Source organism: Zingiber officinale, chromosome 11A (genome assembly GCF_018446385.1).
Source record: "Zingiber officinale cultivar Zhangliang chromosome 11A, Zo_v1.1, whole genome shotgun sequence".
NCBI lineage: Eukaryota > Viridiplantae > Streptophyta > Magnoliopsida > Zingiberales > Zingiberaceae > Zingiber > Zingiber officinale.
The window spans coordinates 20,267,825-20,287,050 of NC_056006.1; the positions used below are offsets into that span (position 1 = coordinate 20,267,825).

The window sequence follows — 19,226 nt, forward strand, 5'->3', positions numbered from 1 at the left end:
TATACACCTCCATATAAAATGCACCAAAAAGGAAATAAATCATACAATGATCTAGGAATCATAAATCTAAGCACACAAATCAGATATGATAAATAACAAGTCTACTACACAGTAGGTCAATGTATGTCACTATTTCTAAGAACAAGAGTACACATGGCAACAATCAAAATGATATAAGCATGAATGTATAACAGATACGAACATAGTCATACTACAAGAACCAAATAGTGACATACCAAAGAAAATGCAAACATAATCATTGCTACTAGCTATATACTATTATGCATATCTAAAATGACTATATCAAAGAGATAAGTCAGAAGTACCCGCCTCAGAAAGAAGATCGTATCAACCAATCCGACGTCGAGACGCTCATCTCGAATCAAAGTCCCAATTTGGAGACTTCCCTGTTGTCTCATAGCTAGAAAATGACTGCCAGAAAAATGCTAACTAAAGGTGCCTGTTGTCGGAGCTCTATGGCCTGAGCTACTACAAATCTACTACCAAGAACAATCACTCCTAGTTAGTATAACTAAAATCAAAACCCAATCTCTACAAACCTATACAGAAATGCAACCCAATTCCTATCAATCTAATAGCATCCATATCATAACCCAAATCAGCCGCTGTCCTCCTTCCTCTCTGGTGGTTTACTGTTGCCGAAGCAGCACTGAACAGGTCCGGCTATCGACAAGGCTAGCTTCTGGCAACAGTGGAGAGGAGAAGACAGGATTATAAGAAATACGAGGCTGAGGCTCGATGACATCAGCGTCTACCAAACAAAGGTAGGGCTTGGAACCTTGCTCTCGGCCGAAGACCAACCCGTGCAGAGGTGTGACGATGAGAGGTAGATCTAGGGCACAAACGGTAAATCGGAAGAGGGGTTGGATTCCTCCCCTTTGCGGCCACGTCCGGTACTAATGGTTGCTGAGATCGATGTCATCTAAGCGGCAACGATCGGGTGTCCGCGACGGCAAGATCGCGAAGAGGAGGGATGCTCAATTACCGGCGATCAGCTCCCTTGGCGTCGACGTCGAGGAAGAAAAGGGTCGAGCAAAGATGAGAGGGAGGCTCGGGGGAAGGAGAGTATAAAGCTCTAGAGAGGTGCGCCGGCGGTGGTGCGAGCTCAACGAAGGGGGAAGAAGAAGAAGAGGTGGTCGATGTCGAGCGAGAGAGAAGAGGGAATCGGCTAGGGCACGGGTAAAGGAAAAGTGAGGAGAAAACAAAAAATATATATATAAAAGGAATCAATTAATTAGATTAGGAAACTTAGGTTTAATTTAATTAAAGCCTAAGCTATTTCCTTAATCGACTCCTACCTTAATTGGGTATTCCCAAACAGACTTTTCCCAAGCCTATAGATTTATCCCCTTAAACTCGTCATACGATCTCCAATAAAATCCCAGAAAATTGCTAAAAATTCCCTAAAATTTCATTAATGTTATTCGTCCATTAAACCATATTATTTTATTTTGTTACAGTATTTTTCAAAATTAGTGACATAAAAAATTTGATAATGCCATGATGGAATATTGATTCAAGATCAATGATTATGATAAATGTGTCCACATGAAAGTCACAAAGAATGACTATATCATCTTGTGTCTATATGTAGATGACATACTTATTATTAGGAGTAATGATAAGATAATCAAATCTACTAAAAACTCATGATTTGACAAGAAAGACATGAGCTTAGTTGATGTGATTTTAGGAATCAAAATTATTAGAACAGCAAAAGGACTTATTTTTAGTCAGTCACATTATATGGACAAGATTCTTGAGAAATTCACCAAGAATAATACTGCATTGGCATGAATATTGATAGATATGAGTCAACACCTATCAAAGAATTGAAGAGAAAGTATCTCTTATATAGAGTACTCTTGAGTGATTGAAAGTTTGATGTACCTGATAAGTTTCTCACGACCAAACTTAGCTTATACAGTAAGTAAATTGAGTAAATACACTAGTAATCCCAGTGTTAAGTACTAGAAAGGGATAACAAGAGTACCGAGATACTTGAGGCATACTCATAAATATAGACTGTACTATATGAGTATATCTTGTTGTGATTTAAGGATATAATGATGTAAATTGGATATCTGACATGAAATACTCAAAATTTACTATTGGATATGTATTCACTTTGGAAAGTATAGTCATTTCATGAAAATCTTCTAAGAAAATCGTAATAACTAGATTCACGATGGAATTTGAGTTTGTAGCTTTTGACAAATATGGGGAAGAGGCTAAATTGCTACAACAATTCTTAGAAGATTTTTTGAGATGGTTGAAATCAGTGCCAACAATTTGCATACATTACGATAGTCAATTAGCAATTGGTCAAGAATAGAGTCATCTATATAATGGTAAGTCTAGATATATACGTCGTAAATATAATATCATTAGACAACTATTCTTAACAGGATTTATCACTGTTGACTATGTGAAGTCAAAGGATAACCTAGTAGATCCATTAATCAAAATGTTAAATAAAGAGTTAGTTACAAGTTCATCGTGAGGGATGGGCTTGATGTTGATGAGAAATATTAGTGCAAAAGAAATGTAACCTATGTAGACTAGAGATCCCAAGAATTAGGTTTAAAGGGTCAACCTAACTACATTGACAAAGTTACTCTTTATGGGGAACAACCCAATTGATCAGTGAAGGATGGAGGTTATAGCATATAGCTTTTAATGATCTAGTAAAGTAATATGGAATACTCCTGAGAGATCACCTATGTGAGAAAGAAATGGGATTATTTCAAAGAGAATTGGAGACACAACTCTTAGAACTTCTTGTTGGAACACTTTATAGCTAGAGGAGGGGTGAATAGCTCATCTAGCTTCGTCGATGTTGACTTGCAGCGAAAAATATGATGCAAGATCCTCTAATGCTAACTCAAAGAATTTATTTGGTATCCACCTCAAATGAGGTGACTAATCCAAAGATTCAGCCCTCTTTCACACATACACTATGAAAACACTCCTTCTAAAAAATAATTCGAAGGTGGAGAAGCCTCGTACAAGCTCACATACAAAGTAATACAAGAAGAAAGAATGAGAAACTAATATAAATGAAATCTTACAAGATTATATAATGAAACCCTAGCTTGCTCTTCTTCTTGCTTGGAAACATCTTTTGACTAGCTTGGAAGTGCAACAACACTCTTCTCTAAGCCTCCAAGAGCATATGTGTGTCGGTGAGAAATGTGGATGAGAGAGCTCTACAAAAACAGTGCACACTAAAACCCTTTTCTAGGGCTCTTTGGGCACTAATTGCTTAAGCTTACTCTTAAGCGATTATCGCGATTACCACGTTAGTAATCTACTTTAAAAAACTATATTTTTACAGCTTAATCGACTAACCTAGTTGATTATACATGCCTAATCAACTATCCTAATCAAGTAGGCATGCTTTTATTTGTTCGAGAATGGCTCATAAGTGATTAAGCTTCCCTGCTTAAACGCTTACCATAGCTACTATTTCCCATAGAATTAGCCTTAATCAATTAGCCTAATTGATTAAGGCTTACTGAATTAATCTCCCTAATCGATTCAACTTCATTTTATTTCTCACAATAATGAGCTTAAGCAATTAAGGTAATCGCTTAAGCTATGGTAATCGATTTGCCTAATCAATTACCAAATCATAACTTCTAAACCTAAGTCTAGGATTCCTTTACCCAACATTCGGTCAACCGTAACTAGTTGGGACTCCTCCTTGCTTAGCATCTGATCAACCTTGACCTGCTGGGACTTCTTCACCAAGTGTCCGGTCAATCCTTTGACCCACTTGAACTTTTCACCTCGTACCAAGTCTCCGGTCAATCCTTTGACCCACCTGGACTTTCCAATCACCAAATGTTTGATCAACCATTGATCCATCTAGACTTCCCTCCTCGTGCCAAGTGTCCGGTCAGCATTGACTCATTTCAACTTTCAAATGTCTGACTTCAATCACTAGGACTTTTCACCACTAGCTTCACTCACTAGGATTTTCCCACTTCCTAACTTCACTCACTAGGGCTTTTCACCTGGCTTCAGTCACAAAGATTTTCCATCTGCTCGGCTTCACTCACTGAGACTTTCTAGTTGCCTGGCTTCACTCACCAAGACTTTCTAGTCAAGTATCCGGTCAATCTTGACCTACTCAACTCTTCTTCTTCTGCCAACCATCCTGTTGGTATTGCCCTTGCCTAACCTTTAGTTAGGACTTTCCCAAGTCAAGTATTTGGTTAACCTTGACCTACATAACTTTTTTCACATCAAACTGGTCAACCTTAACCAATCTTCCTAATGAATAATTATACCTAAAATCTCCATATATTGACAAAAAATGAAACTCAAACATCAAGACTCAACTTGAGTTAACTCAAGCTTAATTAACCTGGTTAACTTTGACCCAAGGGAACATGACTAAGAACAAACACACTCTAAGAACTGAGTTATATCAGGGAGAGTCATGAGTAAGATATGTCAATACTTACACAAATGATAGAATAGTTCAAGGACATCGTATCTACTTTCATCTAGTAAGGAAACAGATCTTCACAAGGGAAGGTTTAAAGGATAAAAATCTACCTATCCTATACTGGACTCAACTGTTGAATGTTATCATATATCCTATTTTTATTCATGTGAAGGTTTGTTGGATGCATGTGAATGGAAAATAGGTGGGGAGGAAAGAGGCTCTATTGTAAATGTAACTTTAGTTCCACATTGGAGTTTCATGGCATATTTGTTTGTTTATACTATTTCACATGCATTGTACTTTTGAACAAATGCATGACAGAGTCTCTTTCTCACACGTGGGTGCACAGGGGAGAGTACTGGTGGTGCAGAAAGCACCATATGATCGAAACTAAGTTTTAATTATGGTAAAGAGTTCAAAGTTAAGGTTTCTTATAATCTAAAAAGTTGAACTAAGTGTGCAGGAAAGTCCTAAGTGATCTTACGTAAAGAAAGGTCCTAGTTGAGGCTAAGCATGTGAAAAGTTCTAGTTACAGTTAGCCAACAAAATATTGATCCGGGGGACTAGGGAAAGTCTTAGTGGGTCGAGGACATTAGGCGAAATCTTAAGGTCGAGGACGTTAGGTGATAGTCCTGGGGTCGCCGATACCAGGTGGAAGACAGGACGGGTCAAGAATCGGATATCCAGCATGAAGTCCTGATGTCTTGGATGCTGAGTTAAAGTCTAGATGGTTTGGAGGATGACCGATCTGGCAAAAGATAATTTCTCCTAAGAGGAGTAGGTGAGGACGCGTTCCCCGTTGAGGGAACAGTAGGCGTGGATTCGACCTAGGGTTTCCATGTAATTCGAAAGTCAGAACTGGACAATTTGAAGACTGCCAAATATTTCTTTTCCATATTATTTTATTGTGATAACTTTGTTTTGTAGGATATGTTTGGTATTTTGGACTAACATGTCTTGTAGGAAGTGAAATGCACAAAAGAACCTCAGATTGGTAGTGTTGGAAGGAGCCTTCTATAAGTACCCCATGGTAGTTTTGATGTGATCAACCAAGTTAAGTTAGGCCTTCTTGGTATTTAACCATTGTGTCTAAGTGTGCAAGAACTTAGGAGCATAGAAAGTTGAGTGAAAGATGCATCTAGCGAGAAGGAAGACACGGGAGAGAGCCAACAGGCTCAGTGCGTACGAGGAACGAGGTGCTTCGGAAGAGTATGTTGCCGGATGAGAAGGAGGCGCACGACCTTTCTGAGGGACGACAAGGCAGAGCAGAAGATTGCTCGAAGGCTAGAAAATGGGTTTGGATGAGTCCTATTTCAGATGGCTGAAATCACCCAAATAAGTGGAGCCAGAGCGAAAAATTCAGACCCAAGCGAGTAGAACTAGAGTGGAAGACTCAGACCAAAAAGTCAATAGGTGTTGACTTTTTAGGTCAGGTTGCCTAGAATTTTATCCAAACTTGACATGGAGCTTCTCATTGTGACAGGAATAAAAGTTTATCCCCCTCCAAGCACCTGGAACCCTTCTAGGTGCCCCGGCCAGGACTATAAACACAGTCATAGTCCTAGAAGGTCAGAATAACACTTGTAATTGATTCCTCTTTAATTTTATTCTGTAATTGAGTGCTTCAACTGCTGTAAGAGGCCTCTCCACCTGAAGTAGATTGGAGAGCTTCTGTAACGACCCGACCCTTTGGCCTCTTGGACGACCCGTGTGGCAGCTCAACTGGCGGCCCTTATGTCGTCGGCTCATTTGGCGACCTCTCATGTAGTCGACCGACGACCCTTTGGCCGTGCCGTTACTCACTAGGACTTTCCACCCCTGGCAGTGGATTTTTCCCTCCCCCAGGATTCGAACTCTAAACCTCCAGGCTTAAGTATTAGAGTTTATGAATCCTGGTAACCAAGTGAGATCATACTCTGTAACGACCCACCTTCTACTAACTAAGCTGTAAGGCCAATCGTTACATTATGTTGTGCTAAACTATTCCCTGACCATCACTAAAACAAGATGCGGAAGCTGTGCTAATTAAAATTTTATTCAACTACTAACATCTCTTGGTTCTATACATACTAAGGTAGGTAAACTAACTATTCATGACGTGTTTTACCTTCCCCAATGGTCAAGGGACTCAACTAAGGGTTTCTAGCTAATATCAGGCCTCCCAATCGATCCACGAATCGATTGGAATGGTCGGATCGATCCAGCGATCGATCCAGCCGGCTACTGTATGCGGAACATAAGTTGGATCGATCCAGTGATCGATCCAGCACGCTACTATGCTCGGCCAATATTCTGGATCGATCGGCTGATCGATCCAAACTGACCAATCGATCCAGTGATCGATCCCAGAGCCTACTGTTCGCGACTGAATTGGCTCGGTCGATCGACCGATCGATCTAGAGGCCTACTGTTCGCGAAACCAGATGCCCAGTCGATCCTTCGATCGATTGGAAACTCTCGAATCGATCAGCTGATCGATTCGAGTTTCTGATTTCGTGCCAAAAGTCTGATTTCAGCACTTGTTCGTGCCAAAAATTCCCATATCAATTCTAAACTAAATGTAAAACATTCTAACATCATACAAATAGTGTTCTAAGCTTAATAGAGTGCATAGTTACTAATTCATAGCAATTAACACACTAAGGTGCAAAACAATAAAAATGCTAAAAGGTTCTAATGCTTAAACCAAGCTTGCTAAAATTCCCTAAGATCTCTATTCCAAGTTCCATCCACACACATCTCCACCGCATTGTCCTCCAGCCTCCACTAGTCCATTTTTCCTTTACCTTTATCTGCAGTATAAGGAAAAAGTATCTGTAAGCTTGAGAGCTTAGTAAGAAACCATCTACCTCACTAAAACATGCAATCGATGCAAATCATGCTTTGAAAACATGCTACTTGAAAAGAACATACTGAATATGCTAAACATGGTATGACATACAACACATAGAAATGAAACTGATCATAGCAATAGAACTAATCATAACTATCATGTTGTATCAACAGAAAACTAAACTGATATAAAACTGAACTAAGCTAATACTAATCTGATGCTAACGCTGACTGAACTCACATGACTAATTTGTGATGTTTGAAAACTATATTCATAAGTAGATTAAAATACATAATCATGTTGCTGTTTGGGCCCGGCAACTGTACTTGTTGTGCGTGCATCCCTAACTAAACCCGGGGTTGCAAATTCCGAATCTAGTAGGGTTACTAGGTTAGCTGAACCTAGGGACGACTATGGGAGTCCAACCCAATGGATATCTAATCCTGTACAGTGCCATTGAAAAGTAAAATACTGAACATAGCTAATTATTGATTGTCTTGCTCTTTCTAGGTTATCTGAACCTAGAGCTAGGTTGTCTGAACCTAGAGGTGACTGTGGGAGCCCACCCATTAGACATCTAGTTCCATAAAAGCTATAGCAAGACCATATGAACTGTAAAAATGCTTCTATTGCATTTATCTAAGCTATTAAAATGCCTAGGATGACATTTAGCTAAGCTAAGCATTTAATCAAACGCTTGGTGTGCGCTAATTCACACCCTATTGCTAAAGACCTGCATATAATTAAACTAATGCCTAAAAATCATACGGAAGCTACTTATACTGCAGGTGAAGGGTTTCTTACCTCCTGTTCAGATTTTCTTATGATTCTAATCGCTAGATTTCCAGTGGAGAAGATCCCTTCGACGATCTCCTTACGTCTATGCGTTCCTCTCGCGGAGAGGAGCGTCCTCGTGCCTTTGACGTTGCCGGAAACCACTCCTATGGCCCTAGGGATTGAACCCTAGGCCTTCCTTGTGGTTGGCGCTGAAGGAAAAAGAAAAGGAGGAGGGGGCGGCGTGACTAGGGTGAGGGAAAGGTTTTTCTCCTTTTCGAAAAATAACAATTCCTCACTTAAATCTTTATTTATATTAAGTGGGTAATTCGGCCCAACTCAAATATAAATATAATTGATTCCCTTTCCTTTTAGCACGGCCCTGCTGGGTTCAACTGGTTACTAGAATTATCCGTAAACCATAGGTCTCGGGTTCAGTTCCCGCTTAGGCCGTTTTCGTTTTCTATTTGTTTTTACTACTTCCGCTACTCTAAAAATTTCATAAAAATATTCTAAAATTCCAGAAAAATTGTAGAATATTTCTAAAAATAGTTTTGAGAATTTTTGGGCGTTACAATCCCCCATACCTTATAAAAAGTTCGTCCTCGAACTTAGAATAATTCTGGGTACTTCTGTCTCATGCTGGCTTCTGTCTCCAAGTTGCCTCTTTTGCTGTGTGACTGTGCCAAATAACCTTGACTAATGGTACTTCCTTGTTCTCCAATTTCTTAACTGCTCGGTCTATTATCTGAATAGGCTGACTATCATAGCTGAGGTCTTCGCGGATCTGTACCGACTGGGGCTCAATCACCTGGGTGGCATCTGGGGTATGCTTCTTCAGCATAGAGACATAAAATACACACTACAACAAAAATGTTAAAAGACAACACCCCTACGACAACGGTTTTAAGAGAAAGCGTTGCGTATTTGCTTAAAAACAACGGTTTTTGCCAAAACCGTTGTCTTTGAACTCCCCATTAAATATAAAAGACAACGGTTTTGGGAAAACTGTTGTCATTGAGTGATTTCTTTTTGAATCGACAACACTTTTTACAACGGTTTTATGAATCCGTTGTCTTTAAGCGCTTTTTTAGCGTCTACGACAACGGTTTTAATAAAACCGTTGTCTTTGACTTTACTCGTTTCGTCATTTCCCCCTCGCAGTTTTGCTTTCCCTCTCTCCGCAAATCTTTTCGGCGCCTTCTTTTCCCCTTCGCGCTCTCAAACCTAAGTCATTTTTCTTTCCTCTCCTCATACAATCTCTTCACGCCATCCTGTCGATCGCTGGATCTTCCTCCACGACGAAGCGAGCACCTCCCTTGGCTCGCTTTCTTCTTCCTGTCAGAATCGAATAGTTGCATCCGACCAAACAAACCACATCCATCATAAGGTCAAGGTACAGGGTGAATCGGAAGTGATGAGGCGGAAGAAGATGGTGGTGTTGCTCCTTTCGTTCCTATTTTTCTCGGTGTTTTGTTGCGTATCTGCTGCATCCCTAGCTAGTGAGCGTGGATTTTGATGTTTGTGTGTGTGTGCGCGAGTGTGAGGGAGGGGAGAGGTTGTGGGTTTCATGGGTTCCCTGTTGAGCTTTGATCATTCTGTTTTACTTTTTTTTTAGGGCTGGTAAGCGTGTTGTTCTTCAACCTCTTTTCTGCCCTTCTGCGGCGGCTTTGGTCGGCGACGTTAGATTCGAGGATTGGTAAGACTCGAAGATTGATTTCTCTCTCTCTCTCTCTTCTTTTTGTTTAGTTGATTTGGTGTTTTGGATTAATCAGCGATCTTGAGCCCCTCGATTGTGAGGATTGAGAGTGGATCTGGCATCGAGACTATTTCCGATGGGAGTAAGGATGGAATCGAGCCGTTCTCGGTCGAAGTCACGCCGGGAGGGGAGCTTCTAGTACTGGATTCCAAGAACAGTAACATCTACAAGGTTTCTTTGCCCTTGTCTAAATGTGAGTGTGTTTATCCTCTCATAAAGATCGAAGTGTCCATTTGCATGAGATTGATACTCAAGACTCAAAAATAATCTCCAGACAAATTTTGTCAAAGACCAAATTTTACATGTTCAAATTACACTCTTCAATTCTTCTCCACATTCCTTGTTGATTAGTTTAATTATCACACAAACTTTTCTTCCAACTAAAACTTCATAAACTGGGACACTGAAAAGCTGCATTTGCCAATTTTATCTGCCTAATGTTATCTCAAGGTTAGGAGGTGCCCTCCCTCCATCAGCTGCAACAGGAAAAGGATTGATGTTTGGTTGATCTTCCATCTGCAAGGAATTGCTAAGATCAGTGAGTTTAATTTCTTCCTTAAAAATTCTTTCATTTTATTTATTTTGAGTAGAATGAAAAATTGAAATTTTTGACAGCAACAGGGACCTGGCTGTCACTGTGCAGCAAATGATCCCCTCTGAAGTAAGGATATGATAATGCATTATTTAGTCTGATTGATGGGTTCCAAGCAGTCCTCTCCAAAGATGGACGCAACCCACTGCTGACAATAAATAACAAGACAAAGTTTACTCATCATGATAATAATGCTATCTATCTATGGCACTCATTCGGTCATAATCAACCTTGAAGAGTTGGACAGTGGTGGTGGTGTTGTTGTTGGTAAGGCATAGCAATGGGTGCTGATCTGATCATATTGCCCCTGCAATAGTACTCCTCCCTCCACTTCTTCTGCTTCCACCTCTCTTCCACTCCACTGAGAAGCAGCATTATTCATCCCCATTTCAGCACCTCGACCATTCCCTGAACCAAACATTTTTCTTAAGATATCAGGCATATAGAGGAGTACTGAGGAAACAGCAGTGGTTAGATCCATCCAAATATATACCTCCTTGTCCTTCTCTGTCAGTGCTCTTCACTGTTCTATACATCTGCAGTGTAGAAACTTGATCAACTATTTTGTAGTTAGTTAATACTCCAATATATACCTGAACCATTTTGTACCTGGAGATGGCTCTTGACGTGTGCTAGGGTTAGATCCTTAACGTTCATGAGTTCAAGAACCGTTTAGTTGATACTTGTTTGATTTTGTCTGATATGAGATTGATATCTTGACAGTGGAATATTTGAGTGTTCTTAAAGTTACTGGATGTGAAGCCAAGTGATGGTCTAGAGGAGCAGCCTAAGTTGTTCTGAAAAATATCAGCAATAGTTGCTGGTTGGTGATGATGGTTTCACTGTTCTGATACCATGACGATCCAATTTTGTGATTGTCTTCCATTAGAAAGGGGCCAAAGAAGATAACTACTAATAAGTAACACGATGTGTTTGATTCCAGAATTTCTATGCTGATGTTGGCACTTTGAATATGACATTGTATTTTTAATCTTTTAATTTAGTTAATCTTTTAAGCATTTGTTCCAGATACATTCTTGAATATGATTGTTCTAAATGCGCTCTTATTGTGGTTTGTTGAATAACTAAATCTCTTTGATATTATCATTGACTTCCACTGTGAATTTTTTGGATAGACAACAGGCCTAAGCTTGTTGCTGGTTCAGCTAAAGGTTAGAGCGGTCATGTTGATGGCAAACCACGTGAAGCAAGGATGAACCATCCAACAGGGCTCACAGTCGATAGCAAGGGTAACATTTATGTTGTTGACACAAAGAACAAAGCAATTAGGAAAATCGTTGATGACCTAAGCATGTCATTTTGTAACTACAAATCTTGTAACTTTGTGAGCTCAAGTTCATCAAATTTGTTATTGTTCTATTCTGTGCAATCAAAACGGTCCTTATTTATCAATCATGTTTTAATCACTTTCTACATGCCAGGTAGCGTGTATTCTAATGTTCAAGCTTCAGCAAGATGATTTCCCAGTGGATACTCATGTGTGCTCTTTTAACTAATCTCAAATTCTAGCAAAGTATCAACTAATATATGAAGAACCATGGTACTTTTGCAGGTTTTTAGGATAATGAGGGACATTGGTTGGATCCCCATTAAAGAAAACAAAGAGCAAGCATATATCCACCTCAATAATAGAATACCTAATCATTTGAAGGTTGACCTGAATTATCTTCTTGTAACTCATGGAAGATTTTTGTCACAGGTGTTCTGTTAGAAGAGGTAATTAGAACACGGGAGATGGTCCATAGGTTTCCTGCCCTCTCACTCAGTACTGTAAGAATACAACGAAATAAGCTAATCATTTCCAGCTTGCATCTCTATAAATCTACATCACCTGCTATCTTTCCCATAATTATTATGAGTGAAGCACTGAAGCTACTGTAGTTTATCCTTATGTTGGTTGCAACTTCTGCCTTCTTTAATTGCCTGAGCTGTAACACATTGAACTCTACCTAGTCTGTACATCTGCTTGTTATAGTTGGGCCTCATTGGTCATCTCTTAGGGTGCTTGAATAGTCTTTGACCTAAATGAAAGTTACTGAAGATGAACTCATGAAACTGTACTATGATAATTAGCTATCTTGAAATATTGCTTTAAATATAGCGCTCCATGAATACATTTAACATACTGAAGTTGGTTGTCCCTTTGTGAGTTTAATATCCATGAATACATTTAACATACATTTAACAATCGAGTTTAATATTCTTGAAAATTTTCTGTTCAACTCTTATTCATTGGCTTGTCTTTGTCTATCATAGAGCTTAGCAACTAACTCATAGGCAATCCTTTGCTTTTGGTTCTAAAGAAGATATTTTCTGATATTATCAACATTGTTAATACTTGCTTACATCACTACCCACTCATTATATTCTCTTTTTTTTTCGACCAAAATTAGGTTGTGTACCTTTAAGTCACTCTCTTATCATCTGCATTTATAATATTCATACTTCTTTTCCTCTTTGATTCACACTCATGTGTGTGATTATGCAAATAGCTACATAAGTACTATTATTTCTCTAACTTTACTAGGTACGAGGCCAATCAACCTGTCGTAGTAGACCAGTACTTCAAGATGTTAAGCATGGTAAGCAAAAAACAAGTTTCTTTCCCATTTTTGTTTTATATTGAATTGGTAGGACAAAGTTGTGGAGCTACACAAATGCATCTCTAGCTTTCCACCTTTTAAGATTTCAAGTGATATGCTCTCTTATTCTCACGTTTATTTGCAAACAAAGTTGAATTTTCTGTTAAGTGGTACTAATCTTGTCCTCCTTTTGTTATTAGTATTTTTCCACTTTGTTTATTGAAACACTGAAACTTCCAAAGCATGCTATCATGTAGAAGAAAAATATAAAACAAAAGTTGCATCCACTTGGTGATGCTCTTTGTATTTTGATTTTTTTTTTCCTTTGGTTGACTCTAGCAATGCATTTGCTGTGGAGAAACATTAATTTATTGATGAGAAAAGTCATGTCAGCTTAGTATAAGGATGAGTTTTTTCCAACATTGACTCTTCATCCAATATCCCTACTGAAGAAATGGAAACTGGTGTGGCAGCACAAGGTTCTGGTTCTAGGGAGTTGAAAGCCAACTCTCTCTATCTAGACAAAGGAGAAGAGAAAAAGATTCGCTTGTGTGGCTTTGAGTTCGATCCAAATTGGGATGGGGAGAGTGGAAACAAGGAGGATGGTAATTTTTGAGTTCCAAGAATAGTTTAACAATTTTGTTACTGATTATACGTCTATTAAATGCTACTACATTTTGATATTTTCTTTCTTAAGTACTTAGAAAATGATACTATACTAATTTTGGATGAGAAGAGAAGAAACCTTCTTGTTTTCTCTGGTTACAGTTCATGCAGTTATTACAATTCTCTTTTCTGTTATATTTTAAGAGAGACTTAGATGACATCTTGATAGGTTCCTCAGGCATCAGAACTTCCCTAGCAAAAGTCTGAGTTCTCTATTTTTACTTATTAGCATTGTTCATTTTTCTCTTGCAGGTCTGCCAATTCGTGAGGCGGCTTGAGTTTTTTTTATGCAAGAAGTGAGCTTTGTTAGATGTAGCTTGCCTTGCTATTTTGTAAATTAAAATCCATATGGAGAACAGCAAAGGGAAAACATGTGATTTAGTGTATATGGAGAGTAATGGAAAACATATGTATTTTGATGAGTAACAACTCATTTTGTATATTTTTGTATATGTGGCTACAAGACGAATTATATATGGATGTTTATTTTAGATTTAATGTAGTAAATATTTAGTTTTGTATTGGTGGTTTGCTTATAGTAAAATAAGATTGGTTGTTTGGTATTAATGAACATTAAAGACAACATGTAAAAATGTTGTAAAAACTAGGTAAACCACAACGAAATTTTTTTGTAAAAAGTGATAAAAGACAACGGTTTTATCCGTTGTAAAATATATTAAAACTATTGTTAAAAAAACAAAACATGCCAAATATTATCTACCACAACAGTTTATATCTGTTGTAAAACGTATCTACCACAACGATTTATTTCTGTTGTTGAAATTATCTACCACAACGGTTTTAAAACGTTGTCGTATCCTTCGTAGCCAAATTTTGGACATATAAACAACAACGGATAAAAACCGTTGTCAAATGTCTACAAAGACAACGGATTCAAAACCGTTGTCGTAGGGCAATACATTCTACAACACCCTCAGTTACAACGGTTTTTTTACCCTACGACAACGGATAATATCCGTTGTCGTTTGCAGTTTTTGTTGTAGTGACATTGTGGACAGCTGACATTTCCTGGGGTAGCTCTGACTCATATGCTACCTTGCCCACTCTTCTGATGAGGTATGGTCCCACATATCTAGGACTTAGCTTGCCCTTCTTCCCAAAACGCATTACTCCCTTCATGGGGGCTACTCTGAGGAATACTGAATTCCCAACTGAAAACTCTAAAGGTCTGCACCGTGTATCAGCATAGCTTTTCTGGCGGCTCTGAGCTGTCTCTATCCTCTGGCGGATCTGCTGTATAGCTGTTGTGGTATCTGCCACTAGATCTGTCTGAAGTTCTAGTTCTTTCTGTTCACCACTCTCGTACCAGTAGATTGGAGATCTACACCTCCGCCCATAGAGAGCCTCATAAGGTGCCATACCAATAGTGGCCTGATAGCTGTTGTTGTATGCAAATTCTGCTAAACTCAGATATTTGCACCAACTTCCCTTGAAATTTAGGGCACATGCTCGGAGCATATCTTCGAGTACCTGATTTACTCGCTCCGTCTGTCCATCTGTCTGAGGATGGAAGGTTGTGCTAAACTTCAACTTCGTGCCCAAAGTTGACTGTACACATTCCCAGAAGTGTGATGTGAATCTGCTATCTCTGTCTGATATAATGGTTCGTGGGACTCCATGTAACCTAATTATCTCCTTGAGATACAACTGTGCTAGCTGTTCCATAGAGTAGGATATCCTGATAGCTAAGAAGTGGGCTGATTTGGTCAATCTGTCGACTATTACCCAGATGGTATCAAAACCATTCGTGGTTCTGGGTAATCCCACTATGAAATCCATGGAAATATCCTCCCACTTCCATTCTGGTATCTGTATGGGCTGCAAAACTCCCCCTGGTCTCTGATGTTCTGCCTTAACCCTCTGATAGGTTAGGCAGGTGCTGACGTATCGAGCGATGTCTCTCTTCATCCCAGGCCACCAAAAACGTTTCTTCAAGTCCTGATACATTTTGGTGGAGCCAGGATGCATCGCATAGGGAGTCTTGTGAGCCTCATCTAAAATCTTTCTTCGTAGTTCCTCCTGATCTGGAATGCATAATCTGTCACCAAAATATAATACCCCGCTGTCTGATATTCTGAACTCTCCACCTTCTGATTCTGCTAAACCTTGCTTGATTCTCTGAATTTCAGGATCCTGCTCCTGAGCTGTCTGGATGTCATCGAGCAAGGTAGACTCTAATGTCATAGTAGAGAGCTGTCCGACTATGAGATCGAGACCGAAATCTGAGATCTCCTTCTGTAGGGGCGGTGACATGGCTGCTAGAGATAATATGGTAGCGCTGGACTTTCTACTGAGGGCGTCTGCTACCCTATTCGCTTTTCCTGGGCGATAGAGGATATCTATGTCGTAGTCTTTGACCAGTTCTAGCCATCTGCGCTGTCGCATATTCAGATCCTTCTGAGTGAAGAAGTACTTCAGACTCTGATGATCTGTATACACTCTGTACTGAGCTCCATACAAGTAATGTCTCCAAATCTTGAGAGCAAACACCACTGCTGCAAGCTCAAGGTCATGAGTAGGATAGTTCTTCTCATAATCCTTAAGTTGTCTGGAGGCATAGGCGATCACCATGCCGTCTTGCATCAGCACTGCTCCTAGTCCCAACTTCGAGGCATCACTATATATGTCAAAGCTATCTGCGTTCTCTGGTAGAGTCAGAATAGGTGCACTGGTCAATCTCCTTTTCAGCTCGCTGAAACCGTTCTCACAGTCCTCTGTCCACTGAAATTTTCTGTTCTTTCTGGTAAGAGCTGTCAGTGGGGAGGCTATCCTGGAGAAGTCCTCTACGAATTTCCTGTAGTAACCTGCTAATCCCAGAAAGCTTCTGATCTCACTGGCATTCTTGGGTCTTTTCCAGTTGCTCACAGCTTCTATCTTACTGGGGTCTACCATGATACCATCCTTTGAGATGATGTGACCCAGGAAGGACACCTGATCTAGCCAAAATTCACATTTGGTGAACTTGGCGTACAGCTAATTCTGCTGAAGGGTCTGCAATACTGTTTTCAGGTGCTCTGCGTGTTCTTCCTGAGTTCTGGAATAGACAAGGATGTCATCGATAAACACAATAACAAATCTATCTAGGTAATCCCTGAATACCCTGTTCATGAGGTCCATGAAAGTAGCTGGAGAATTTGTCACGCTAAAGGGCATGATTACGAACTCGTAGTGTCCGTATCTAGTCCTGAATGCTGTCTTGGGTATGTCCCCTTCTTTAACCTTCACCTGATGATAACCTGATCTGAGGTCTATTTTAGAGAACACTGCTGCTCCCTTTAGCTGATCAAACAGGTCATCTATTCTGGGAAGAGGATACCTGTTCTTGATTGTGACTTGGTTCAGTGCCCGGTAGTCTATACACAGGCGCATGCTCCCGTCTTTCTTCTTCACGAACAATACAGGTGCTCCCCATGGTGAGTGACTAGGACGGATGAAGCCCTTGTCAAGCAGCTCCTGTAATTGCTCATGAAGTTCTTTCAGTTCTGCTGGGGCCATGCGATAAGGCGCTTTAGAGATAGGATTTGTACCGGGAATGAGCTCTATCTCGACTCAGACCTCTGCTAGCTGTCGGTCCTTGTCCTGACTGGTACTGACTACGTGTGCTAAAAATCTCGTACATCCTGAATCCATTAACTTCTGTGCCTTCAAAGCTGAGAGAAACTTCTTGGCCTTTCTCTTGGGTTCTCTGATAAACTCGAACTGTGCTTCTGCTTCAGGTTGGAATACGACTTTCTGCTTACGGCACTCGATGGAGGCACCGTATCTGATCAAGAAGTCCATTCCGAAGATGACATCGTAGTCCATCATATTTAGCAATATCAGATCACAAAAGAGTTCTCTGTCTGCTATAATGACTGGCACGGCTCTGAGCCAGTGCGTGGATGCCATAATTTCTCCTGACGGTAGCGTTGTCAGAAACTGACTACTGATTACCTCTGGGGGTATCGCTAATTTCTCAGCAAATGCCCTGGATATATATGAATGGGTTGCCCCAGTATCGAATAAGACAGTTGTACTTTGCTGTAAAATACTAATCTGACCTGTAACAACTGTCGAGGCATTTGCTGCGTCCTCTCTGGTGAGTGAGTAGATCCTCGCATTGGTCGTAGCTGGAGGGGCTTCTAATCTGCCCTGGCTGATATGTGGACCTTCTAAAGCGGCCTGCATCTGATGTAACTGAGCTGGCTGGCCTCCATACTGAATTGGCTGTGGCTGAGGAAGACTGGTCTTGTTTGGACACTGCTTGGCCATATGCCCTTCCTGTCCGCATTCAAAGCATCCTCGTGTGCCCTTACGACAAACTCCAGGATGGAATTTCCCACAAGTAGCACACTTTGGATAACTGGGCTGCTTGCTGGCTGGCCCTCCTTTTGGGTAACTCCCTGGCTTGCGCTTGTTGCTGGAGTTCCCTGCTGTTTCTGAGTGCCTGAGCCTCCTTGACCTTTAGCTTCTGAGAGGACTTGCTTCTGCTGCTTGATGTTATTCTGGTAATGCTCTGTGATTAGAGCACTGCTCACTAATTCTTCTGTGGTTTGTGGCTTATGAACGCCACCAGCCACATTCATTGCTATTTCCGGCCTCAGCATCTTGAGCATCAACCGGATTCATTCCCTTTTTGTGCTGACTAGTTCAGGGCATAGACGAGCCAACCTGTTGAATTTCTTCACGGCTTCCTCAACTGATAGGTTGCCCTGACGAAACTCAGTGAACTCGTCGTAGTGGCGGTTGGTGACCCGCATGTGAAAGAACTCCTCAAAGAATTCCTTCTCGAAGTCAGCCCATGTCATCTGGTTCACTAGGCGCTTCGCTCTGATTCTCTCCCACCACATGCGTGCATCTCCTGTCAGACAGAAGGAGGCGCACTTCACCTTCTCATGTTCTGGCCAGTCCAGAAGCTCCATCATACTTTCCAGTGTTTTGAACCATACCTGAGCATCCCATGGTTCACCGCTGCCTAAGAAATTCTCTGGCTTGACTCTCTGCCACTGGATCAGATAGGCTTCTCTCTGCGCTCCTGCTGCTGGGGCTACTGGTGCCGTAGGCTGGACTGGTGGAACCTCTAAGACCACTGGTGTCGCTAAGTTAGGCTCCGGGGTGACAGTGGGAGTGTTCTGCTGACTAGCCTTTAAGGTGGCTATTTCCTGTTGCTGTTCAGCTAGCTGCTGCTGTAACTGAGCCACTAGTGCTGTAAGATCTAGGGGAGGCACTGAACTGCCTGCCTCATTCTGGGGCTCAGTGGCTGCTGCCCTTCTAGCTGGGCGTCCTCGTGCCATTTCAAAAGACATGAAGGACATACATGACTAACTCAAGCATAATAGAGTAACTATTATTATCATGTTAACTACTATAATAAACAAGCATGCTTCAGTTATATCCAAACATGAAAACAAGAAACATAAGAAAGTGAGAGATGTTCTTACTTAGAAGCTGTAGGTACAATGCTGATGTGTGTGTAGGAAGTATGGAAACTGCTCTGATACCACTCTGTAATGACCCACCTT

At 40.6% G+C, this 19,226-nt stretch overlaps 1 protein-coding gene and 1 long non-coding RNA gene across 2 annotated transcripts; one reads left to right on the plus strand and one right to left on the minus strand.

Annotated features, from left to right (window-relative positions):
* Positions 1-10,631: 10,631 nt before the first annotated feature.
* Positions 10,632-11,100, minus strand: LOC122031107 (transcription repressor KAN1-like). The gene is made up of 3 exons (XM_042590191.1): positions 11,045-11,100; positions 10,929-10,971; positions 10,632-10,843 (listed from the first exon to the last, which is right to left on the minus strand). The coding sequence occupies exons 1-3, from the start codon at positions 11,090-11,092 to the stop codon at positions 10,647-10,649; spliced, it is 288 nt and encodes a 95-aa protein (XP_042446125.1). The 5' UTR covers positions 11,093-11,100; the 3' UTR covers positions 10,632-10,646.
* A 513-nt stretch (positions 11,101-11,613) lies between these two features.
* Positions 11,614-12,048, plus strand: LOC122031116. The gene is made up of 3 exons (XR_006125749.1): positions 11,614-11,685; positions 11,878-11,934; positions 12,009-12,048. It is a non-coding gene; the product is annotated as an uncharacterized LOC122031116 (long non-coding RNA).
* Positions 12,049-19,226: the final 7,178 nt, after the last annotated feature.